This window comes from Somniosus microcephalus, chromosome 8 (genome assembly GCF_052327205.1).
Source record: "Somniosus microcephalus isolate GS21.2 chromosome 8, FLI_Smic_1.0, whole genome shotgun sequence".
NCBI lineage: Eukaryota > Metazoa > Chordata > Chondrichthyes > Squaliformes > Somniosidae > Somniosus > Somniosus microcephalus.
In genome coordinates, this window is record NC_140994.1 from 261,635,415 (window position 1) to 261,661,495 (window position 26,081).

General features: G+C 51.0%; 1 protein-coding gene across 1 annotated transcript in view; it reads left to right on the top strand.

Annotated features, from left to right (window-relative positions):
• gemin5 (gem (nuclear organelle) associated protein 5) overlaps positions 1-26,081 on the top strand; it is a gene marked incomplete at its 5' end in the record, with an annotated part of 81,300 nt that overhangs the window by 19,548 nt on the left and 35,671 nt on the right. Inside the window, 13 exons of the mRNA XM_085996200.1 lie at positions 256-468; positions 2,845-2,930; positions 5,374-5,456; positions 5,560-5,696; positions 6,692-6,765; positions 8,639-8,820; positions 9,998-10,137; positions 14,159-14,330; positions 16,049-16,288; positions 17,953-18,084; positions 21,022-21,144; positions 22,488-22,583; positions 24,386-24,523. Of these exons, the coding sequence (XP_085852326.1) occupies positions 256-468; positions 2,845-2,930; positions 5,374-5,456; positions 5,560-5,696; positions 6,692-6,765; positions 8,639-8,820; positions 9,998-10,137; positions 14,159-14,330; positions 16,049-16,288; positions 17,953-18,084; positions 21,022-21,144; positions 22,488-22,583; positions 24,386-24,523 (1,816 nt within the window). The remainder of the gene's footprint in view (positions 1-255; positions 469-2,844; positions 2,931-5,373; positions 5,457-5,559; positions 5,697-6,691; positions 6,766-8,638; positions 8,821-9,997; positions 10,138-14,158; positions 14,331-16,048; positions 16,289-17,952; positions 18,085-21,021; positions 21,145-22,487; positions 22,584-24,385; positions 24,524-26,081) is intronic.

Here is a 26,081-nt window from a genome sequence, read left to right on the forward strand (position 1 = left end):
CCTCTGGGTGAAAAAAGTTCTCCCCAACTCCCCTCTAATCCTTCTCCCAATGACTTTAAATCTATGCCCCCTGGTTATTGACCTCTCTGCTATGGGAAATAGGTCCTTCCGATCTACTCTATCAAGGCCCCTCATAATTTTATACACAATACCAGATTTGACCACTGCTCCATTGAGTTAAAACCCCCATTGTCTGCTGGTTTCCTAGATTCTCTGTTGCTGCGTCCTGTTGTAATGTGGTTTTCGATGTTCTAGGTGAAGTGTTGGGATCTGACCACACTGGACTGTATCTGGACACAGCCTACACTCGGTGGCTTTGTGTACAGCCTGGCGTTCTCGCCTGTGAATGTCGGCTCGCTTGCTATAGGAGTCGGTGATGGTATGATCAGGGTGTGGGACACCTTGTCCCTCAAGAGTGCCTACGATATCAAGACCCTCTGGCAAGGAATCAAATCCAAGGTCACTTCAGTAAGTGTTTGGCAGTTCACCTTCTCTATCTCCCTTCTCTCTCTCTCTCTCTCTCTCTCTCTCTCTCTTGTCTCCCTCCTCTCTCTGTCTCCCTCCTCTCTCTGTCCCTCCTGCACGTGTCTCTCCATCCCATCAACTCTTTTACTCTTTTTGAAGAAGCCTGGTGAAGGATTGAGGCCTATGGACATGCAACGAAGGTTCACTAGATTGAACCCTGGGATGAGAGGGCTGTCTTATGAGGAGAGATTGGGCCGATACGCTGGAGGTTAGAAGAATGAGAGGTGATCTCATTGAAACAAACCAAATTCTGAGGGGGATTGACAGTGTAGATGCTGAGAGGTTGTTTCCCCTGGCTGGAGTGTCCAGAACCAGGGGTCACAGTCTCAGGATAAGGGGTCGGCCATTTAGGACTGAGATGCGGAGGAATTTCTTCACTCAGAGGGTGGTGAATCTTTGGAATTCCCTGCCCCAGAGGGCTGTGGAGGCTCAGTCGTTGAGTGTATTCAAGACAGAGATCGATAGATTTTTGGACTCGGGGGGAATCGAGGGATATGGGGATCAGTGGAGTTGAGGTCGATGATCAGCCATGATCTTATTGAATGGCGGAGCAGGCTCGAGGGGCTGAGTAGCCTATTTCTGCTCCGAATATTTATGATCTTCTGGCACAGAACGCTGCAAAGGTTCAACAGGAGAAGGATCGGAAGATGGGATCAGTCAAAAAAAAATAATTAGTTGACCTCCAACCACGTGTAGAGTATAAGAGGAAGGCAAGACTAAGGGAGGTGTACAGGCTTGAGATTCTGAGAACGATTGAGTTGGGAGATGGGAGCAAACCCATGGATTCAGTGCGATGGGAAGTGAGCAGGTTGGAGGCTGGAGTTTCCCTTTTTTTTAAAAAATCCCGGCATTCATCCCATCCCAGTGACTGCATGGGATGTTGCCACATTACGGTCGGCATCAGTGAGGCCCAGCGCTTCCCGTGTTGACCAGCCCGTGCTCCAAACTACGGAGAAGCTTTGCCTGATGCCGCCTAATTTTTATTTCCCCGAGCCAGCTCGGTAACGACCCTCCGACAGAAGAAGTCCTTTATCTCCTGTCCGTCCGATCGTCCCCTTGCTTTCCCGTGAGCTCTCCGAGTGTAAATGTTGCCTCTTGAGTGGGTGAGATGCTGCACTTTGTCACAGATGCAAAGCACCTGCCCTGAGAAAAGAAAGCCAGTCACTTAATTCTGGGTACTTCTGACCTGGAACCTGAAACGTGAACATTTTTTTCAATCGCTGACCAAACACCAATTGGACTCGCCAAACACCAATTGGACCTTAAGCTTGACCTGAGTGGCGCTCTCTGATTAACGGTTAGATTTCGTGAATTGGAATGGATACCACTCCACCTTAGCAGCAGAATAATACATTCTCTATCACATGATAGATCCATGGAGCGCAGAAGGCGGCCATTCGGCCCATCGTGCCTGTGCCGGTACTTTGAAAGAGCTCTCCAATCAGTCCCACTAACCCCTGCTCTATCCCTGCAGCCCTGCAGGTTTTTTTCCTCCCTTCAAGTATTTCTCCAATTCCCTTTTTGAAAGTTACTATTGAATCTGCTTCCACTGCCCTTTCAGGCAGCGCGTTCCAGATCACAACACCTTGCTGCGTTAAAAAAAATTCTCCTCATCTCTCCCCTCTGCTTCTTCTGCCAGTTATCTGTGGCTCAGTCGGTAGCACTCTCTCTCTCTCGCCTTTGAGTCAGAAGGTTGTGGGTTCAAGTCCCACTCCAGGGACTTGAGCACATAAAGCTAGGCTGACACTCCCAGTGCAGTGACTGAGGGAGTGCCGCACTGTTGGAGGTGCCGTCTTTTAGATGAGACGTTAAACCGAGGCTCCGTCTGCTCTCTCAGGTGGCCGTAAAAGATCCCATGGCCACTATTTTGAAGAAGAGCAGGCGGAGTTCTCCCCGGTGTCCTGGGGCCAATATTTATCCCTCAATCAACATCACTAAAACAGATTATCTGATTATTATCACATTGCGTTTGTGGGAGCTTGCTGTGCGCAAATTGGCTGCCGTGTTTCCTATATTACAACAGTGACTACACTTCAAAAAATACTTCATTGGCTGTAAAGTGCTTTGGGACGTCCGGTGGTCGTGAAAGGCGCTATAGAAATGCAAGTCTGTCTTTCTCTGGTTACTGCTCCTTCTCCTTATTTACTCTATCCTTCATTATTTTCAAATCTCCGCTTAACTGTCTCTCCTCCAAGGAGAACAATCCCGGCTTCTTTCCAGTCTCTCCACGGAAGTGAAGTCCCCTTGTCCGCGGTACCGTCCCAGTAATGTTGACTGTCAGTTGGCAGTTTTTGTTCATTGTGTTTCTTTCTGTTGTAGTTGTGCTGGCATCCGACCAAGGAGAGCTCGTTGGCATTTGGCACCGATGATGGCAAAGTTGGCATTTATGAAATTTATTCGAACAAGTAAGTGAAGAAAGAACGTACATTTTCCACATGGCCTTTCACCCCCTCAGGACGTCCCGAAGTGACTGACCGCAGGGTGTCGGCCGTGCCTCAGCGGGCAGCACCTTTACAACTGAGCCACGCTGACACTCCCAGTGCAGTACTGAGGGAGCGCCGCACTGTCGGAGGAGCAGTACTGAGGGAGCACCGCACTGTCGGAGGGGCAGTACTGAGGGAGCACCGCACTGTCGGAGGGGCAGTACTGAGGGAGTGCTACACTGTCGGAGGGGCAGTACTGAGGGAGTGCCGCACTGTCGGAGGGGCAGTACTGAGGGTGTGCCGCACTGTCGGAGGGGCAGTACTGAGGGTGTGCCGCACTGTCGGAGGGGCAGTACTGAGGGTGTGCCGCACTGTCGGAGGGGCAGTACTGAGGGAGTGCCGCACTGTCGGAGGAGCAGTACTGAGGGAGCGCCGCACTGTCGGAGGGGCAGTGCTGAGGGAGCGCTGCATTGTTGGAGGAGCCGTCTTTTCGACGAGACATTAAACCGAAGCCCCATCTGCCCTCACAGGTGAAGGTATTTCGAAGAAGAGCAGGGGAGTTCTCCCCGGTGTCCTGGGGCCAATATTTATCCTTCAGTCAACATCACTAAAAACAGATTATCTGGTCATTATCACATTGCTGTTTGTGGGAGCTTGCTGTGTGCAAATTGGCTGCTGCGTTTCCTACATTACAACAGTGACCACACTTCAAAAAGTACTGCATTTCACTGCGCTTTGGGACGCCTTGAGGTTGTGAAAGGTGCTATATAAATGCATGTTTTTTTTTGCAATACTTCAGAAGTGTCACTGTTGTAATGTAGGAAATGCGGCAGCCAATTTGCGCACAGCAAGCTCCCACAAACAGCAATGTGATAATAACCAGATAATCTGTTTTTGTTATATCAATTGAGGGATAAATATTGGCCCCAGGACACCGGGGATAACTCCCCTGCTCCTCTTTGAAGTAGTGGCCGTGGGAGCTTTTACGTCCACCCGAGAGAGCAGACGGGGCCTCGGTTTAACGTCTCGTCCGACAGACGGCTCCTCCGAACCCACGAGGCGAGAGTGCCGCCCACTGAGCCACAGCCGACACTTTTTAGTTCGGTTGACTCAGTTGAATAAGGAATTGCAAGTCTACGGGGAAGTGAATGGCGGCTGCACTGGTGGGTTGGTTGGTAAATTAAGGGAGCCTTGTGGGACTGTAATAGGTTGCAGTGCCTTGGGCAAGGGAGGGGCAACTCTGCCAGAGGCCCTGCTCCTGACTGCCAAGGATTGCAGTTTCTTTTATACTCTTGTTTCATAAGGACATAAGAAATAGGAGCAGGAGTCGGCCATTCGGCCCCTCGAGCCTGCTCCGCCATTCAATGAGATCATGGCTGGTCTTCGACCTCAACTCCACTTTCCCGCCCGATCCCTTGATTCCCCGAGAGTCCAAATCTCTATCGCTCTCTGTCTTGAATATACTCAACGACTGAGCCTCCACAGCCCTCTGGGGTAGAGAATTCCAAAGATTCACCGCCCTCTGAGTGAAGAAATTCCTCCTCATCTCAGTCCTAAATGGCCGACCCCTTATCCTGAGACTGTGACCCCTGGTTCTAGACACTCCAGCCAGGGGGAAACAACCTCTCAGCATCTACCCTGTCAATCCCCCTCAGAATCTTGCATGTTTCAATGAGATCACCTCTCATTCTTCTAAACGCCAGAGAGTATCGGCCCATTCTACTCAATCTCTCATCATAGGACAGCCCTCTCATCCCAGGAATCAATCTAGTGAACCTTTATGGCACTGCCTCCAAGGCAAGTATATCCTTCCTTAGATAAGGAGAGCAAAACTGTGCCCAGTACGCCAGGTGTGGTCTCACCAAGGCCCTGTACAATTGGAGCAAGACTTCCTTACTCTTATACTCCAACCCCCTTGCAATAAAGGCCAACATGCCATTCGCCGCCTTAATTGCTCGCTGTCCCTGCAGTGTTAACTTTCATAGAAACATAGAAGATAGGAGCAGGAGTAGGCCATTCGGCCCCTCGAGCCTGTTCCACCATTCAATGAGATCATGGCTGATCAGCCAAACTCAGTACCCTGTCCCTGCTTTCTCCCCATATCCCTTGATCCCTTTAGCCTTAAGAAATATATCTAACTCCTTCTTGAATATATTTAATGAATTGGCCTCAACTGCCTTCTGTGGTAGAGAATTCCACAGGTTCACCACTCTCTGGGTGAAGAAATTCCTCCTCATCTCAGTCCTAAATGGCTTACCCCTTATCCTTAGACTGTGACCCCTGGTTCTGGACTCCCCCACCATCCGGAACATCCTTCCTGCATCTGGTCTGTCCAGTCCTGTTAGAATTTTATAAGTTTCAATGAGATTCCCTCTCATTCTTCTAAACTCTAGCGAATATAAGCTCAATCTGTGTTTCCCTGCAGACCGCCGCAGATCTCCAGCTCCTACCACAGGAAGACCGTGTACGCCCTGGCTTGGGGACCCCCACTGCCCCCCGTGGCTGCAGGTGAGTGCCAATTGTGAATCCCCCCGCGTATATCGCGGGCAGTTAACTCTTGCGTTGCCAGTGGCACTGACGGGTGGCTTTCCGGGGTTTCTCTCTCCCTCAGGTGGGGACGGAGACGGACCTGGCGCCACGCTGTACAGCTGCGCGGGCGAGGGCGTCATCCTCCAGCACAACCCCTGGAAACTGACGGCCGACGCCCAGGACATCAACCGGTTAATCCGGGAGACGAACGGAATCAAGGTGGGTCCCATGCCAGGCGCGTAAGTTTTTAAAAAAAAGAAATAAATAAAAAATAAACCTCTGGCGAATGCAGGTCGATTCCGGGACCGGCATTTACATTTTTATTCACGTTGGGCAACCTGTAAATGAAAATCCTTGGACCGCTCTCAAAAAAAACAAAAAACAAAAAACAAAAAAAAAAACAAAAACAAATGGGCGTCAAAGAAAAGACTTGCATTTCTATAGCGCCTTTCACAACCTCAGGACGTCCCGAAGCGCTTTACAGCCAATTAAGTACTTTTTTTGAAGTGTAATCACTGTTGTAATGCAGGAAATGCGGCAGCCAATTTGCGCACAGCAAGATCCCACAAACAACAATCTGATAATGAACAGATCATCTGTTTTTTGTTATGTTGATTGAGGGATAAATATTGGCCCAGACACCGGGGAGAACTCCCCTGCTCTGCTTCAAAATAGTGGGCATGGGATCTTTTACGTCCACCTGAGAGAGCAGACGGGGCCTCGGTTTAACGTCTCATCCGAAAGACGGCCCCTCCGACAGTACGGCGCTCCCTCGGTACTGCCCCTCCGACAGTGCGGCGCTCCCTCGGTACTGCCCCTCCGACAGTGCGGCGCTCCCTCGGTACTGCCCCTCCGACAGTGCGGCGCTCCCTCGGTACTGCCCCGTCAGCCTGGATTTATGTGCTCAAGTCTCTGGAGTGGGACTTGAACCCACGACCTTCTGTCTCCGAGGTGAGGGTGCTGCCCACTGAGCCACGGCTGGCCCCTGAGGATCTGTAATGTAGCTTTGAAAGAAAACAAATGTACTCGGACGCCCCTGATCTGCGGTAATGAGATGGGGGAGGTGGGCGAGTGGGGGTGGGGGCTTTCGGCTGGGGAGAGGGGGGGAATGTTCCTCCTCCAGTACGGCCTCCACAGTGAATCAATGTTTGACGAGCAGTCACTTCACTCTACCGATAAATTCTCTTTCTGTTTACTCCCCTCCCTCCCACTAGCATAAACTTCCAGGTCACAGTGAGCTGAGCTGGAAACCTGACGGTAAAGTCCTGGCTATCGGCAATGATGATGGGTGAGGCGACCACTTTATAATAATATTTTTCACAATCCGTCTGTATCATTTAAAAAAAAAAAAAAAAAAAAAATTCGGTGAGTTCTCCTGTCTCTGTTCTGCAGTCTTTACTCGTGATGCTGGCCAGGTGCCCAGCATTTATTGCCCATCCCTAGTTGCCCTCGAGAAGGTGGTGGTGAGCTGCCTTCTTGAACCGCTGCAGTCCGTGTGGTGAAGGTGCTCCCACAGTGCTGTTAGGGAGGGAGTTCCAGGATTTTGACCCAGCGACGATGAAGGAACGGCCGATATATTTCCAAGTGAGGATGGTGCTGGAAATGGGCCGACACTCGCTGGACTTTGGAAGAATGAGAGATGATCTCATTGAAACATGCAAAATTCTGAGGGGGATTGACCGGGTACCTCCCAAACCCACGACCTCTTCCACCTAGAAGGACAAGGGCAGCAGGCGCACGGGAACACCACCACCTCCAAGTTCCCCTCCCAGTCTCACGCACACACCATGCAGGGAAGTGGAGCTGAGCCCAAGACCAGATCAGCCATAATCTCATTGAATGGCGGAGCAGGCTCGAGGGGACAAATGGCCGACTCCTGCTCCAATTTCTTATCCTGACTTGGAAATATATCGCGGTTCCTTCATAGGGATGGGCAATAATTGCTGGCATTGCCAACGACGCCCACATCCCAGGAACGAATAAAAAAAAATGCCGAGAGGCTGTTTCCCCTGGCTGGAGAGTCTCGAACTCGAGGCCACAGTCTCAGGATAAGGGGTCGGCCATTTAGGACTGAGATGAGGAGGAATTTCTTCACTCAGAGGGCGGTGAATCTTTGGAATTCTCTGCCCCAGAGGGCTGTGGAGGCTCAGTCGTTGAGTATATTCAAGGCTTAGATCGATAGATTTTTGGACTCTCGGGGAATCGAGGGATATGGAGATCCGGCGGGAAAGTGGAGTTGAGGTCGATGATCAGCCATGATCTTATTGAATGGCGGAGCAGGCTCGAGGGGCCGTGTGGCCGACTCCAGCTCTTATGTTCTTCTGGGGTACAGTAGTATCGTGGTGATGTTACTGAACTAGTAATCTAGAGGCCTGGTCTCATGATTCAAGAGAAGTTAGTTCAAATCCCACCACGGGCAGATTGAGAATTTGAATTCAGTTTTAAAAAAAAAATGGAAATAAAAAGCTGGCATCGGTTAAAAAGTGACCGTGAAACTATCGGATTGTCATGAAAACCCAGCTGGTTCACTAATCTCCCTTCAGGGAAGGAAAGCTGCCGTCCTCACCCGGTCTGGGCCTACACGCGACTCCAGTCCCAGACCATCGTGGTTGACCCTTAACCTCTAGCGGCCGAGCGAGTCACTCAGTTGTATCTGGGCAGTAAATGCCGAACTCGCCGGCGGCGCCAACATCCTGAGAATGAATGTCACATTTCGTAATTCCTTGCTGAATAGAGATTTACTCTTTATTTTGAAGGGATCAGGAATTGAAATAAGCTCTTGTCAAAAAATGATTTGTTGGAACTTCATTATTACTGAGTGAAAGATAGTGGTATTGGGGGGGGAAATGGGTCGGGGAGGCCTGTAGCCGTGTCTCGTCAGATGTGAGAATCACAGGAGGAGGCCCTTCGGCCCATTGTGCCCGTGCCGGCTCTCTGACAGAGCTCTCCAATTAGTCCCACTCCCCCCCTGCTCGTTCCCCATAGCCCTGCAAAATGTTTCCTTGTAATGAGGAATAGAATGTTTTTATTCACCCTTAAGTCGTTGCTGTTCTTTTTTTCTTGTTTCTCTCTCTCTCTCCGCGCCCCCCCCTGCAGTTGGGGCTTGTTGGCTGTGTGTTTTGCTATCGTGGTTGGTCTTTTTGTTTCTGCTCCCTCTCTAGGTCGATCGAGATATTCCAGGCTCCTCGCTTGAAGCTGCTGTGCACCATCCAGACTCACCACAAGCTGCTGAACGCCGTCCGCTGGCATCACCCGCACAGCACGCAGCCCGATCTCGCTTACCTGCTCGCGTCCGGATCCAACAACGCCATCATCTACATTCACAACCTCAAGACTGTGCTGGGTAACTGCGCGCCATCCCTGAATATTTGTTTCAAAGTCTGCCTCTATCTCTCAGTTTCCTTCCCTCCGCCCCCCTCGTCCTTACCTGCTGGAGTTGGTGAGTGCGAGTGTGTCTGTGTGTGTTAAGAGCAGGAGTCGGCCATTCAGCCCCTCGAGCCTGCTCCGCCATTCAATAAGATCGTGGCAGATCATCGACCTCAACTCCACTTTCTCCCCATATCCCTCGATTCCCCGAGAGTCCAAAAATCTATCGATCTCAGCCTTGAATATACTCAATGACTGAGCCTCCACAGCCCTCTGGGGCAGAGAATTCCAAAGATTCACCGCCCTCTGAGTGAAGAAATTCCTCCTCATCTCAGTCATAAATGGTCGACCCCTTATTCTGAGACTGTGACCCTGGTTCTAGACACTCCATCACCACAAGAGCAGGTGAGGGGCTTCCTGCGTTCCTCTCGATACACGCAGTGCCATCGACTGAGCTCCCCCGAAGTCTCCACTTTCTGGCTGCCTTCCACGATGGAGTTACTCCCCACCACGTATCGCGGGCAAATCGCGTCAGCGTGAGTGCGCCCGCTGTACACGATGGGAACTGTAACTCGCATATGCTCATAATCATGCTCGCTCGCTCGCACACATGTTCGCGCTCTCTCACACACACACACGCTCGCTCAGTTACACACTCGCTCAGCCACACGCTTGCTCACTCACCCTCACACGCTTGCTCTAACGCACACGCTCACTCACACCGCTCGCTTGCTCACTCACTCGCACGCTCGCTCGCTCACGCACACACAAACGCTCGTTCACTCACGCGCTCGCTCGCTCACTCACGGTCACGCTAGCTCACCCATATGCTCGCTCACGCACTCATGCTCACACACTTGCTCATACACACGCTCGTTCAGTCACTCGGTCTCTGGGCGGGATCTTGCTGTGTGCAAAAATGCTGCAGCATTTGCATACATAATGGCCATCAACGCCATGCAAAGTAATTGGGTACGTGGGGTGTTTGAGGCACACGACGAGGTTTTCAGAGACAGCAAGTGCCTCCATGCTTTCATTCAGCCGTTATTTTTACATCATCGTAAGGCCGAGACAGGCGGCGGTGTCGCCGTGCCTGCTTTTCAAAGAATTTTTTTTTAATATGAAGTACGATTTCCTTTCTGTCTGTATCTCAGAGAACCCCCCGGACTCGCCGATAATGTTGACTGAGCCGTACAGGACGTTGCCTGGGCACACGGCGAAGATCACCAGCCTGGCCTGGAGCCCGCACCACGACGCGATGCTGGTGTCCGCCTGTTACGATGGCACCGCGCAGGTGAGTTACTGGTTCATGGCGGGGCAGAGCTATTAAAGAGCTTAAATTGAAGACTTTTCCTTCGTTCTCCGGATGTGGGTGTTGACAGGAATCTTGTCATTCCTGTGGAAATGACTTATGAAGTAATACTGGGCGGCCTGCTGGTGGCGCTGTCCAGGGAGAGTATAAATACTCGGGCTCGGGCCCAGCTTGCTCAGGACATTCTTTAACATGTTGAAAAACAGTTGATTAAAGCTTTGTTTAACGCTTAGACCAAGTGCCTAGTAGTTTTCTGGCGAGGCCAGCACTTATTGCCCATCCCTGGTTGTCCTGTCGGGTGGTGGCGGGCCTCCTTATTCCTGAACTTGAGGATGTCAATTTACCAGAATGGCACCAGGGGATGAGGGACTTCAGTGACGTGGAGAAGCTGGGGTTGTTCTCCTTGGAGCAGAGACGGTTAAGGGGAGGTTTAATAGAGGTGTTCAAAATTAATGAAGGGTTTTGATGGAGTAAATACGGAGAAACTGTTTCCAATGGCTGAAGGGACAATAACCAGAGGGCAGAGACCGAAGGTGATTGGCCTGAGGCGAGATGATGAGAGAAAATTTTACGCAGTGAGTTGTTGTGATCTGGAACGCGCTGCCTGAAAGGGCGGTGGAAGCAGATTCAATAGTAACTTTCAAAAGGGAAATTGGACAAATACTTGGAACGGGGGAAAATTGCAGGGCTATGGGGAAAGAGCGGGGGAGTGGGACTAACTGGATAGGAATGTAAGAACAGGAGGAGGCCATTCAGCCCCTCAAACCTGTTCCGCCATTCAATGAGCTCATCACTGACCTGTGACCTAACTCCATATACCCGCCTTTGGCCCATATCCCTTAATACCTTAATCAATCTCCGATTTAAAATTAACAATTGACCCAGCATCAATTGCCATTTGCGGAAGAGAGTTCCAAACGTCTCCCACCCTTTGTGTGTAGAAGTGTTTCCTAATTTCACTCCTGAAAGGTCTGGCTCTAATGTTTAGACTCTGCCCCCTAGTCCTAGACTCCCCAACCAGCGGAAATAGTTTCTCTCTCTCTACCCTATCTGTTCCCCTTAATATCTTGAAAACTTCGATCAGATCACCCCTTAACCTTCTGAATTCTAGGGAATACAACCCTAGTTTGTGTAATCTCTCCTCGTAACTTAACCCTTGGAGTCCGGGTATCATTCTGGTAAACCTGCGCTGCACTCCCTCCAAGGCCAATCTATCCTTCCTAAGGTGTGGTGCCCAGAACTGCTCCCAGTGCTCCAGGTGTGGTCTAACCAGGGCTGCAGCATAACTTCTGCCCCCTTGTGTTCTAGTCCTGTAGATGGCGCTGTCAAAGAGCTGGCACAGGCACGATGGGCCGAGTGGCCTCCTTTTTGTGCGGTATGATTCGATGAACTGCCTGCAGGGTTTGTGCTGCTGCTGCCACGATGGTGTTGGGTCGGGAGTTCCAGGGCGGTGACCCAGAAAAAGGGGGAAGGGATGGCTACGGTGTGACCCCAGTCAGGAGGGTGTGGGACTCGGACGTGTTGAGTGTCCCCCGTGGTTTTGCTACCCTTGCCCATCTTGGAGGTGGAGGTCGCAGGGCAGGGAGGTGCTGTAGGAGTTGCCTAGGTGTGTTGCTGCAGTGCATTCTGCAGATCGTATATTCAGTCCCCAACACTTCAAACATCCACGTTTAAAACCGGCAGTCACTTATACCAGCCAGAAGTGGAAGCTTTTAGAAACGGGGAAGCTTTTAGAAACGATAATCCGGGACAAAATTAACAGTCGCTTGGACAAGTGTGGATTAATTAAGGAAAGCCAGCACAGATTTGTTAAAGGCAAATCGTGTTTAACTGACTTGATTTGAGTTTTTTGATGAGATAACAGAGAGGGTTGATGAGGGCAATGCAGTTGATGTGGATTTCCAAAAGATGTTTGACAAAGTGCCGCATAATAGGCTTGCCAGCAAAGTTGAAGCCCATGGAATAAAAGGGACAGTGGCAGCATGGATACAAAATCGGCTGAGTGACAGGAAACAGAGAGTAGTGGTGAACGGTTGTTTTTCAGACTGGAGGAAGGTATACAGTGGTGTTCCCCAGGGGTCGGTTCTAGGACCACTGCTTTTCTTGATATATATTAATGACTTGGAAGTGGGTGTACAGGGCACAATTTCAAAATTTGCAGATGACACAAAACTTGGAAGTATAGTGAACAGTGAGGAGGAGAGTGATAGACTTCAAGAAGACATAGACAGGCTGGTGGAATGGGCGGACACATGGCAGATGAAATTTAACACAGAAAAGTGCGAAGTGATACATTTTGGTAGGAAGAATGAGGGGAGGCAATATAAACTAAAGGGTACAATCCTAAAGGGGGTGCACGAACAGAGAGACCTGGGGGTATATGTGCACAAATCGTTGAAGGTGGCAGGGCAGGTTGAGAAAGCGGTTAAAAAAGCTTACGGGATCCTGGGCTTCATACATAGATGAACCTTTATAAAATACTAGTTCGGCCTGAACTGGAGTATTGTGCCCAATCTGGGCATCGCACTTTAGGAAGGATAGACCGGAGAAGCTGGGGTTGTTCTCCTTGGAGTAGAGAAGGTTGAGAGGAGATTTGATAGAGGTGTTCAAAAATCACGAGGGGTTGAGACAGAGTAGATAGAGAGAAACTGTTCCCATTGGCGGAAGGGTTGCGAACCAGAGGACACAGATTTAAGGTGATTGGCAGACAAACCAAAGGCGACATGAGGAAAAACTTTTTTACGCAGCGATCTGGAATGCACTGCCTGAGAGGGAGGTGGAGGCAGATTCAGTCACTGCTTTGAAAAGGGAGTTGGATAAGTACCTGAAGGAAAAAAAATTGGCAGGGCTACGGGATAGAGCGGAGGGAGTGGGACTGGCTGGCACCGGTTCGACGGGCCGAATGGCCTCCTTCTGTGCGGTAACCATTCTATGATTCCAGAAAGTGATGACCATTATCCATTTGCGTTAATGCCAATTTTAAAGTTGCCAGTTGTAGCGTCCCAAGGGCTCCGATTTATTTTGGGCAGAAACGGCTGAGCTTACTCACACTCACGGCAAACTGACTTCAAATTAAGAGGCAGTTCCACCAATTTATATTGCCCAATTGCCACCAGCAAAATGCTTTACACCAGCATTGGTTTCTAGGTTACCTAGATTTCTATAATTCCAGGTTATTAACTGCATAAATGTTAGCAGAGTGTACACGGGCTGTGGGAGGAGAATCAATGTGTGGGTAGAGTCCATGATAGGGTAGAGTGTACATGGGCTGTGGGAGGAGATTAAATGGGTGGGTAGAGTCCGTGATAGGGGAGAGTGTACATGGGCTGTGGGAGGAGAATCAATGTGTGGGTAGAGTCCATGATAGGGTAGAGTGTACATGGGCTGTGGGAGGAGATTAAATGGGTGGGTAGAGTCCGTGATAGGGGAGAGTGTACATGGGCTGTGGGAGGAGAATCAATGTGTGGGTAGAGTCCATGATAGGGTAGAGTGTACATGGGCTGTGGGAGGAGATTAAATGGGTGGGTAGAGTCCGTGATCGGGGAGAGTGTACATGGGCTGTGGGAGGAGAATCAATGTGTGGGTAGAGTCCATGATAGGGTAGAGTGTACATGGGCTGTGGGAGGAGATTAAATGGGTGGGTAGAGTCCGTGATAGGGGAGAGTGTCCATGGGCTGTGGGAGGAGATTAAATGGGTGGGTAGAGCCCGTGATAGGGGAGAGTGTACATGGGCTGTGGGAGGAGATTAAATGGGTGGGTAGAGTCCATGATAGGGGAGAGTGTACATGGGCTGTGGGAGGAGATTAAATGGGTGGGTAGAGCCCGTGATAGGGGAGAGTGTACATGGGCTGTGGGAGGAGATTAAATGGGTGGGTAGAGTCTATGATGGGGGAGAGTGTACATGGGCTGTGGGAGGAGCAGGCTTGATGGGGCAAATGCCCCTTTTTTATTCCCTGTTAGAATTCCCCTTTGTGAAAGCCCTGAAATGCCCCCTGTGCTGCAGGTGTGGGATGTCCTGAAGGAGGAGCCTCTGTGTAACTATCGCGGACACGTCGGGAGGCTGCTTGGGGTGCAGTGGTCTCCGGTCGATGCGGACTCGGTGTGGACAGGAGGAGACGACTTCACCGTGCAGCAGTGGGAGATTTCGAAACAGGAACACACCAGACCACCCAAAGGTACTGACCATTGCAGTTTATATCTTGTGTTGTTTTCTAGTTATCTTTCTTTCTTTTATTCTCCTGATATATGACAGAGTTTCATTCCTTAATTTTATGTTTAATTGTTTTACTGCAATAATAGGGTACCTAACCCGCACCAAGTCCCGTTCACCCATCACCCTCTGTGCTCACTGGCCTACATTGTCCAGCAATGCCCCGATTTTAAAATTCTCATCCTTGTGTTCAAATCCCTCCATGACCTCGCCCTTCCCTATCTCTGTAACCTCCTCCAGCCCCACAACTCCCCCCGCCGAGATCTCTGCGCTCCTCCAATTCCGGCCTCTTGCGCATCCCCGATTTTAATCGCTCCGCCATTGGCGGCCATGCCGAGGCCCCGAGCTCTGGGATGTCCTCCATAAAGCTCTCCACCCCTCTCTCCTACTTTTTAAGATGCTCCTTAAACCTACCCCTTTCTCCTTATGTGTCTCGGTGTCAGATTGTGTTTGATAATCTGTCCTGTGCAGCACCTTGGGACGTTTTACTACGTTAAAGGCGCTATATAAATGCAAGTTGTTGTTGCAAAGTAGTAAAGCAAGACTTGCATTTCTGTAGCGCCTTTCATGGTCTCGACATCCCAAAGCGCTTTACAGGCTATGAAGTACTTTTGAAGTGGAGTCACTGTTGTAATGTAGGCAACACGGCAGCCAATTTGCGCACAGCAAGCTCCCACAAACAGCGATGTGATAATGACCAGATAATCTGTTTTTAGTGATGTTGGTTGAGGGATAAATATTGGCCCCAGGACACCGGGGAGAACTCCCCCCTGCTCCTCTTCGAATTAGTGGCCGTGGGATCTTTTACGTCCACCTGAGAGAGCAGATGGTGGACGTCGGTTAAATGTTAAAGGGTTCGATAGGGTAGCTACAGAGAAACTATTTCCTCTGCTGGGAGGAGCCAGAACGAGTGGCGAGAATCTTAAGCTTAGAGCTAGGCCGTTGAGTGAAATCAGGAAGCACTTTTTCCACACACCGAGTAATGGAAATCAGGAGCGCTCTCTTTCCCCCCCCCCCCTCCCCACCGAAACTGGGGGTCAATTGGAGCTTTCAAGACTGAAATCGAGAGATTTTTGTTGGGTAAGGGTATCGAGGGATATGGCGCGAAGGTGGGTAAATGGGGTTAAAATACAGATCAGCCCTGATCTCATTCGGAACTAAAGGAGGCCATTCAGCCCCTCGAGCCTGTTCCGCCATTCAATGAGATCAGGGCTGATCTGCGACCTAACTCCATCTACCCGCCTTTGCCCCGTATCCCTTAATACCTTTGGTTAACAAAAACCTATCAATCTCCGATTTAAAATTAACAATTGATCTAGCATCAATTGCCGTTAGATATATTTCTTAAGGCTAAAGGGATCAAGGGATATGGGGAGAAGGCAGGGACAGGGTACTGAATTTGGATGATCAGCCATGATCTCATTGAATGGCGGAACAGGCTCGAGGGGCCGAATGGCCGACTCCTGCTCCTATCTTCTATGTATTTGCGGAAGAGACTTCCAAACTTTTACCACCCTTTGTGTGTAGAAGTGTTTCCTAATTTCACTCCTGAAAGGTCTGGCTCTAATTTTTAGACTCTGCCCCCTAGTCCTAGACTCCCCCAACCAGCGGAAATAGTTTCTCTCTCTTTACCCCAGTGGAAAAATCGCTGAAATTCTTAAATTTTCTCTTTTTCCAAAGTAGGAAAAAGGGCCTTTGAGCTGGACAAGAGGAGGGTCAACTGCTCGAAACCCAAACCTAAAAAGGCCAGGAGGAAAAACGAGAAAGGGACTGCGGGGCAGGACGGGGACGAGCAACAGGAGAATCCATTGCAGAACGTCCCGACTACCCGGAACGGTAGCAGAGATCGAGAGGAGGAGGAGGAGGACCGTCCGGAGGAGGTAGAAACGGCGCAAATATCCAATGGGATCTCTCGAACATCAGGTATGATTTTAAAATTGTTTTTTTTCCCCACTTTCTTCCCTTCTTTGTGACGTCAGCCTCGGCTCAGTGGGTAGCGCTCTCTCTCTCTCACCTGAAGGTCGTGGGTTCGAGTCCCGCTCCAGAGACTTGAGCCCCATAATCCCTGACTGACATTCCCCGGCCGGTGCCAGTACTGGGGGAGCGCCGCACTGTCGGAGGGGCAGTACTGGGGGAGCGCCGCACTGTCGGAGAGGCAGTGCTGAGGGAGCGCTGCACTGTCGGCGGGACAGTACTGAGGGAGCGCCGCACTGTGGGAGGGGCAGTACTGAGGGAGTGCTGCACTGTCGGAGGGACAGTACTGAGGGAGCGCCGCACTGTAGGAGGGGCAGTACTGAGGGAGTGCTGCACTGTCGGAGGGGCAGTACTGAGGGAGCGCCGCACTGTCGGAGGGGCAGTACTGAGGGAGCGCCGCACTGTTGGAGGGGCAGTACTGAGGGAGCGCTGCACCGTCGGAGGGACAGTACTGAGGGAGTGCTGCATTGTCGGAGGGGCAGTACTGAGGGAGCGCCGCACTGTCGGAGGGGCAGTACTGAGGAAGCGCTGCACCGTCGGAGGAGCAGTACTGAGGGAGCGCCGCACTGTCGGAGGGGCAGTACTGAGGGAGCACCGCACTGTCGGAGGTGGACGTAAATGATCCCAGGGCCGCTGTTGCGACGGGAGCGGGGGAGTTCTGATGCAGCTTGGGACATGAGGTGCACTGCATGTGCTCAGACTGCATAATCCAAATTCAGAGTCCGGTTTTAGCCTGGAGCGATCGAGTCCAAAAAGGGCTTTTGAGAGAGGCCGAATCCATTGGGAGAAATGCCTTTTTTTGGGGGATTTATATTGGACATTAGAAATTTCAGTTACTGAGGGAGTGAAATAAAGAATAGATTTGCCTTCCAAAGCTAGGCTTTATTAACTTTAAAATCTGCAGCACATCCAGTCCCAACCAAAGCTGGAAAAGAACTGAATTTAAGGTGGCCACCACACATCATGTGACATCAACTACCAATGAGATTACAACATATATCCCAAGGCAGTTAACAAACAACCAATCACAATACTTTTACTAAACAAGGAATAATCACCACAGGGAGAAAACAGTGAATGACAAGGATTTCAGGAAGTATTTTGAGTGCTTCATGGAAATCCGGCGATCAAATGGTGCATCGACAAAACCCACTCCAAATGCGGGCATCGGAACCGATGTTAGATACAGACTGTGACAAAACATGTACAAGCAGGAAGTCAAGTTGTACAGGCAGGAAGTGCATGCAGACGGAGAGATTTTTAATATTCGCGCACAGAGAGTAGGCAGTCGCTCCGAGATCTCCTCCAATTCCGGCCTCTTCCGCATTCCCCGATTTCCATCGCTCCGCCATTGGCGGCCGTGCCTTCAGCTGCCCGGGCCCCAAGCTCTGGAATTCCCTCCCTAAACCTCTCCGCCTCCTCCTCCTTTAAGACCCTCCTTAAAACCCACCACTTTGACCAAGCTTTTGGCCACCTTTCCTTATCTGGCTCAGTGCCAAATTTTGTATGATAATCGCTCCTGTGACGTTTCTACTACGATGAAGGTGCTATATAAATACAAGTTGTTGTTGTTGACATGTAGAATTGATGTCTCTCCTGTTTCTTCCTGACAGCATCACTGGAGGAGCTGAGACTGCAAGAAAACACAGATCCTTTGGTTCCCAACACTCCGCAGACTGCGACGAACGAAACCCCTCAGGTGAAGAAGGAACGGCCTAAAGACGAAAGGAGGAGAGAGAGACCTGGTAAATCTTTGTTGATTTTTGGGCTTTGGTGAGACCACACCTGGAGTACTGTGCACAGTTTTAGTCTCCGTAACTAAGGAAGGATATACTTGCCTTGGAGGCGGTGCAACGAAGGTTCACTAGATTGATTCCTGGGATGAGAGGGCTGTCCTATGATGAGAGATTGTGTAGAATGGGTGATGGGCCTTCAATAACCACAAAACTAGAAGTTATAGACTTAAACAAGTTGTCTTTTAATCACTAAGATCAGAGCTAACATCTCAACACGCCGACTGGTTCACAGGAATGAGTCATACAGATCCTGGGATCTTTATGTAAGAGAAGTCAGGGGCGGAGCCAAGAGCCAAGACCTGGAACCTCCCAGGTTAGTCGGGAAAGAGGAAGTGAAACTATACACAGTGGGGGAGGGTAATATACATGAGTGCAAAACGAATACAGGATCAAGACAAACAGATTTCATTACAATGGGCCAATACTCTCTGGAGTTTAGAAGAATGAGAGGTGATCTCATTGAAACATACAAGATTCTGAGGGGGATTGACAGGGTAGATGCTGAGAGGTTGTTTCCCCCTGGCTGGAGAGTCTAGAACCAGGGGGCACAGTCTCAGGATAAGGGGTCGGCCATTTAGGACTGAGATGAGGAGAAATTTCTTGTGAATCTTTTGGAATTCTCTACCCCAGAGGGCTGTGGATGCTCAGTCGTTGAGTATATTCAAAGCTGAGATCATCTGGGGATCGGGCAGGAAAGTGGAGTTGAGGTCAAGGAACAACCATGATCTCATTGAATGGCGGAGCAGGTTCGAGGGGCCAAATGGCCGACTCCTGCTCCTATTTCTTATGTTCTTCTCTCTACTTGGCTCAGGACGTACCACCGCTCTCCACCTCACCCTATCAACATATCCTTCGACCCCTTTCTCCCTCATGTGTTTTATCTCGCTTCACCTTAAATGCATCTATACCAATCGCCTCAACCACTCCCTGTGGCAGCGAGTTCCACATTCTCACCACTCTCTGGGTAAAGAAGTTTCTCCTGAATTCCCTAGTGGATTTATTAGTGACTGTCTTATATTTATGGCCCCTAGTTCTGGGCTCGCCCCACAAGTGGAACCATCTTCTCCAAGCCTACCCTATCGAAACCTTTCATTATTTTAATGAATCTGTTAGGTCGCTCCTCAGACTTCTCTTTTCTACATAAATAAGCACAGCAAGGTCCCACAAACTGCGACAAGATAAATGACCCTTTAGTCTGTTATGGAGTTGTCAGTTGAGGGATAACTGTTGGCCAGGATACCTCCCTTGCTCTATTTCAGTAGAGGCCGTGGGATCTTTTACGTCCACCTGAGAGGGCAGACAGGGGCCTCGGTTTAAGGTTGCATCCGAAAAAATGTTGTCTTAAAATAGTCCTGTGAATCGCCTTGGGATGTTTTACTCCATTAAAGGCGCTATTTAAATACTAGTTGTTGTTGTTGTTGAAAGACAGCCCCTCCGACAGTGCAGCACTCCCTCGGTACTCAAAATCCAGGCTGACAACCCCACAGCAGTACTGAGGTGAACGGGACTTGGTGCGAGTTAGGACACGAGCAGTGGAGCTTTGGATGATCTCAAGTTTAAGGAGGGTGGAAGATGGATGGGCGGCCGGCCGGCCAGGGGTGAATTGGAATAGTCGAGTCTGGAGGTAACAAAGGCATGGATGAGGGCTTCAGCAGCAGATGGGCTGAGGCAAGGGCGGGGACGGGTAACATTGCTGGGAGTATTAGAAATGGATTCAGTTGCAGCTGGTATAACTGGTTGAACATGGTGGGTGACATCGCTGAGATTGCCAGAAGCTCGCGCGACCACTCTCCCCAGTGAGTGAGATGTCGGTTGAGCAAACCTTTTCTGCTCCCGTTTACACTTTACTCCCAAGTCCGTGCACGCGGCCTGATCAACACGTGCACGAGCGAGTGTGTCATTACACCGACGTCAGTGCGTCACACGTGTCCTGGGATGTGAGGCGCAGTCACACGCTTCCTTCTCCTCTTAGGCAGTCCCTCGGAACCGAGGATGACTTGCTTCCACACTAAAAATGAGTTCTCAGGTGACTGATGAGTCCAATGCGGGACCTACAGTCTCTGTCACAGGTAGGGCAGACGGTGGTTGAAGGGGCGGGTGGGTGGGGTGCTTGGGTTGACGTGCGCTCCTTGCGCTGCCTGCGCTTGGCTTCCGCTTGCTCCCGGCGAAGAGACTCAAGGTGTTCGGCGCCTTCCTGGATGCTTCTCTTCCACTTTGTGCAGTCTTGGGCCAGGGATTCCCAGGTGTCGGTGGGGATGTTACACTTTTTCAAGGAGGCTTTGAGGGTGTCCTTGAAGCGTTTCCTCTGCCCACCTGGGGCTCTCTTACCATGTCGGAGCTCCGAGTAGAGCGCTTGTTTTGGGAGTCTCGTATCGGGCATGCGGACAATGTGACCCGTCCATCAGAGCTGATCGAGCGTGGTCAAAGCTTCGGTGCTGGGGATGTTGGCCTGAGCGAGAACACCGACATTGGTGCGCCTATCCTGCCAATGGATTTGCAGGATCTTGTAGAGGCAGCATTGGTGGTACCTCTCCAGTGCTTTGAGGTGCCTGCTGTACATGGTCCATGTCTCTGAGGCATACAGCAGGGCGGGTATCACTGCTGCTCTGTAGACCATGAGCTTAGTGCCGGGTTTGAGGTCCTGGTCTTCAAACACTCTCTTCCTCAGGCGACCGAAGGCTGCACTGGCACACTGAAGTGTGTGTAACACTTCCCGTCGCTCTGAATCATTGTCAAATTTAATTCCAGCCCAGCCGTATTAATTAGGTGGAATTAGTCAACAACAACTTGTATTTATATAGCACCTTTAATGTGGTAAAAAGGTCCCAAGGCGTCTCACGGGAGCGATTATCGGTCACAGATTTGAGCGGGGTCCTTGTGTTGCAGAGGCTCCGGTGAAGAAGAAGAAGGGTCGTTCGGTGCTGCCGCTCAGTGCAGCCAACGATCACCGGTCGAAGGAGGAGCTCCACTCGGACTGCGTGAACCTCGCCCACATCCTCTACTCCAAAGGTGAGCAGAGATTCGCCCGGCACAGCAAGAGTCCAAGAGCTTCTGAGCGCGGAAGAAAAGGACTTGCATTTCTCCAGCGCCTTTCACCAACCTCGGGACGTCCCAGAGCGCTTCACTACCAATGAAGTACTTTCTGAAGTGTAGTCACTGTTGTAATGTAGGAAACACGGCAGCCAGTTTGTGCACAGCAAGCTCCCACAGACAGAATGAGATAACAACTAGATAATCTGGTTCTTTTAGGTGTTGGTTGAGGGATAAATGTTGGCCCCAGGACACCGGGGAGAACTCCCCCTGCTCCTCTTCGAACTCTGCATGTCCATTTGAGAAAGAAGATGGGGCCTCGGTTTAATGTCTCGTCCGAAAGACGGCACCTCTGACAGTGCGGCACTCCCTCAGCACTGCACTGGGAGAGTCAGCCTGGATTATGTGCTCAAGTCTCTGAAGTGGGACTTGAACCCACATCCTTCTGACTCCGAGGTGAAAGAGAGAGAGTGCTGCCCACTGAGCCACTGGCTGACACCTCAATGGAAGTTCTTTGTTCCTTTTTATCTGCATTTCCTGCTACCACCCCCTCCTCCCGCCCCCCCCCCCCCCCCCCTCAAAGCCACCTTCATGCGATGGGTAGCTAGGCCCCTGGGTAAGGGTCCGGAAGACCAACTGGGCTTCCTGCTCCTGGTCCCATGCCACTTGCTGGAATTCCTGTTGCATTAATGTGCTTTGAAACTGCCCCGATGATCGCCTGGTGAGGGACAGAACCCTGCACATTGGGAGGATCCCGGGGTCGGGAGAGAGCCCTGCACATTGGGAGGATCCCGGGGTCGGGAGAGAGCCCTGCACATTGGGAGGATCCCGGGGTTGGGAGAGAGCCCTGCACATTGGGAGGATCCCGGGACCGGGACAGAGCCCTGCACATTGGGAGGATCCTGGGACCAAGCCCTGGTCTTCAACCAACGTGTGACGGCGGTGAGAGCCCTGCATTTGGGCCGAGGAGTCCGTGAGCTATGAAGGGTGGAAAAGATAAATCGCGCGGTGTCCCTGTTGCCGATCACGATCCTGCGATGTCGTCCTCCCGCCCCTTCAGCCGTGACGCTGTCCATAGCTGAATAGCCTGCTTGCGCGTGAAGAATGGCCACCATTGGCAAAAAAGCTGCCCACGTCTGTGGAAGTTGAAACTCCCTGGGAGTGGGGGAGGGATTAATTGTGTCTTGTCTCGGGGCGCTGGGTTTAAGTGTGTGTGTGTGAGAACAGCCCATCGAATTCCTCAGTGGGTTATGAAGGGAGAGCATGTTGAGCATGAAGCGTTGCCCCTTTAACCGTGTTTTCTGTACGTGTTATTGATGCAGAGTCTCACGGACAGAGCCGGCCAGGATCAGGGGAGGAGATCCAGTTAGGCCTCTTTGTGGACAGACCGGCGCTGTACAGGATGTTTGAAGAGGAAGGTAAGGCTGCGGTGTCCATCGGCGCTGGTCCACGCTTCCGCCCGCCCACACAACAGCTCATTAGAGGCTGATGCAGGAAAATGATCAGCAAGTCAATCAGCATCCGAGAGGGAGGACGGGTTCATCTTTTGGGTGGCATCTTTCACTAGGGCTGGTGAAGGAAGGGCCTCTATTCAAAATGCTTCTCTCTCTCTCTCTCTCTCTCTCTTTCTGCCTGGCTCCAGCTCTCACTCCCCGTCCCCCTCGCCATCACCCCGTCCGCTCTCGCTCGCTCCCCGTCTCTTTCAGGCCTGTTGTGAACTTCCACCATTTTAATTCCAGAGTTCCGCAATCGTAGTTTTTCTTTTCATTGGTTCAGTAAGGTGATGCAGTATCAACAACACCAAAGACTACGAGTTGAACTTATACGAAGTAGGCTTTTATTGACTAAGAACTGGAGCATGCCTCTGCTAGTGGATCTATCCTAAGAGCTCCCGGGGGAAGGGTGGTGAGTCCCCTTTATACCCGGGCTTAGGGGTGGAGCCAGGGGCGGAGACATGCCCGGACCTGTACAGAGTTAGCAGTGGTTTACCACATACGGTATATTTTCATAAAGTTTTCTGGAGGAGGGAGAAAGAAGAAAGACTTAAAGAAAGAACTTCCATTTCTACAGCGCCTATCTGGATGTCCCAAAGCTCTTTACTGCCAATGTGGCCACTGTTGTAATGCAGGGAAAGGAGAGTGCGTTTGGGCCTCTCGTCTCACTGTGCCGTGGTTTCAGTTTCTCAGTTGTGGCAGTCTCGCAATCGGACTTCGTAGTGCAGGCTAGTGACGTGTATCTGGACAGTGTTAGAAACTGATCGAGTTGCAGCTGGTATAACTCGCTGGAGCTGGCCAGTGTAGCTCCACGCTGGCTGAGCAAGGCGGGCGACATCAGCAGGTTGCTCGGGCGACTCTCCCGCCAGCGAGTGAGCTGGTGGTTCAGCAAGCTCTTCCTGCTTCCGTTTCTGCTTTCACTCCCGAGTCCGTGCGCGCGGTCTGATCAGCGTGAGCGAGCATGTCGTCGCACTGAAGCCCGTGCGTCGCACGTGCCCTGGGATGTAAGGCGCAGTCCCGCGCTTCCTTGTAACCCTTTCGTGTAACCCCTCCCGTCGCTCTGAATCATTGTCAAATTTTATTCCAGCCCAGCCATATTAATTGGGTGGAATTATTCAACAACAACTTGCATTTATATAGCGCCTTTAATGTAGTAAAAAAACATCCCAAGGTGCATCACAGGAGCGTAATTGCACAAAAATAGACTCCGAGACACACGGGGAGATATTAGGACAGGTGACCAAAAGCTTGGCCAAAGAGGTAGATATTAAAGAACGTCTTAAAGGAGGTAGAGAGCAATGTCACCTCGAATTTTTTGGGGTGCCGCACGGCCCATTCAAAATTCCGCGCACGTGCGATTTTTCGCTATTCAAAGGGCTGGTGAGCCGGCTGCGCAGGACCCCCGGAGTGCTGCTAGGCCGCTCAGCTTCAAAGGGAACGTTGGCGGAGAGGTTTAGGGAGGGAATTCCAGAGCCGAGGGCCCGGGCAGCTGAAGGCACGGCCGCCAATGGTGGAGCAATTAAACTCGGGGGAAGCTCAAGAGGCCAGAATTGGAGTAGCGCAGAGATCTCGGGGGGAGGGTTGTAGGATATAACATTTGGAGATATAGTCGAATCCCTCCTCCGACCTTGGAAAAGGCAAACAAAATAAATTGAAGTAAAGAGTTTCTTTTTTTCGCAAATGACTTCAGTTTCAATGCACCGTGTTTACTTCACGTTACTCAACAGGTCAGAATCACCTTGAAGCCGGGCACCCAGAAATATGTTACCAACTGATGCTGTGGAAAGGCGACGTGAGGGGAGCCTTGGAGATGGCCACCGAGAGGGGGGAGCTGAACGACACGTTGGTTGCCATGGCGCCCATGGGTAAGTTTTCGTGCCCGATCGCCGTATGAGGACCACGCTGAGCCTCTTGGCCTAAACATTCACTCCCTCCACCACCGGCGCACCGTGGCTGCAGTGTGTACCATCTACAAGATGCACTGCAGCAACTCGCCAAGGCTTCTTCGGCAGCACCTCCCAAACCCGCGACCTCTTCCACCTAGAAGGACAAGGGCAGCAGGCGCATGGGAAGGCCGTTCCTTCATTGTCACTGGGTCAAAATCCTGGAACTCCCTCCCTAACAGCACTGTGGGAGCACCTTCACCACACGGACTGCAGCGGTTCAAGAAGGCGGCTCACCACCACCTTCTCAAGGGCAACTAGGGATGGGCAATAAATGCCAGCCGTGCCAGCGACGCACGTAAACCCGAGAACAAATTTTTAAAAAGAACAGCAGCAGCTGAGTGAATCCATCCTGCGGTTTTTCGATGCCCAGCTCCTGTCCTTTTCCCCTCTGCTAACCTGACCACCTCCTCCTCCTTCTCCTCCTCCGCTTCCCCTCCTCTCTCCCGAAGGAGCGGACTGTTGCTGTGCACAGTTCCACGGGCACCTCCGACCCTCCCGATAGCTCGCCCGCTCTTCACGCCCCGAGCCCGGGTGATAAGGCCTCGGCCGGAGGGATGGGCAGGGAGACGATCGCGTTCCGCTCCCAGTCCCGTTCTTGCTAGCTGCTGCTCTCTCCGTATCCACTCTCAGGATGTGGGGGTCGCTGGCAAGGCCGGCATTTATTGGCATTTCCTAGTTGCCCTGAGAAGGTGGTGGTGGGCCGCCGCCTTGAACCGCTGATGACGCTAATGATACAAAGTTGAAGCCCACGGAATAAAAGGGACAGTGGCAGCATGGATACAGAATTGGCTCAGTGACAGGAAACAGAGAGTAGTGGTGAACGGTTGTTTTTCGGACTGGAGGAAGGTATACAGTGGTGTTTCCCAGGAGTCGGTACTGGGACCGCTGCTTTTTTTGATATATATTAATGACTTGGATGTGGGTGTACAGGGCACAATTTCAAAACTTACAGATGACACAAAACTTGGTGTATAGTGAACAGTGAGGAGGAGAGTGAGAGACTTCAAGAGGACATAGACAGGCTGGTGGAATGGGCGGACACGTGGCAGATGAAATTTAACACAGAAAATGGGAAGTGATACATTTTGGTAGAAAGAATGAGGAGAGGCAATATAAACTAAAGGGTACAATCCTAAAGGGGGTGCACGAACAGAGAGACCTGGGGGTATATGTGCACAAATCGTTGAAGGTGGCAGGGCAGGTTGGGAAAGCAGTTAAAAAAGCTTACAGGATCCTGGGCTTCATAAATAGAGGTACAGAGTACAATAGTAAGGAAGTTATGATGAACCTTTATAAAACACTGGTTCGGCCTCAACTGGAGTATTGTGTCCAATTCTGGCACCGCACTTTAGGAAGGATGTGAAGGCCTTAGAGAGGGTGCAGAAAAGATTTACAAGAATTTGCAGGGCTACGGGGAAAGGGAGGGGGAGTGAGACTGGTTCAAGTGCTCTTGCAGAGAGCCGGCACGGGCTCGCCG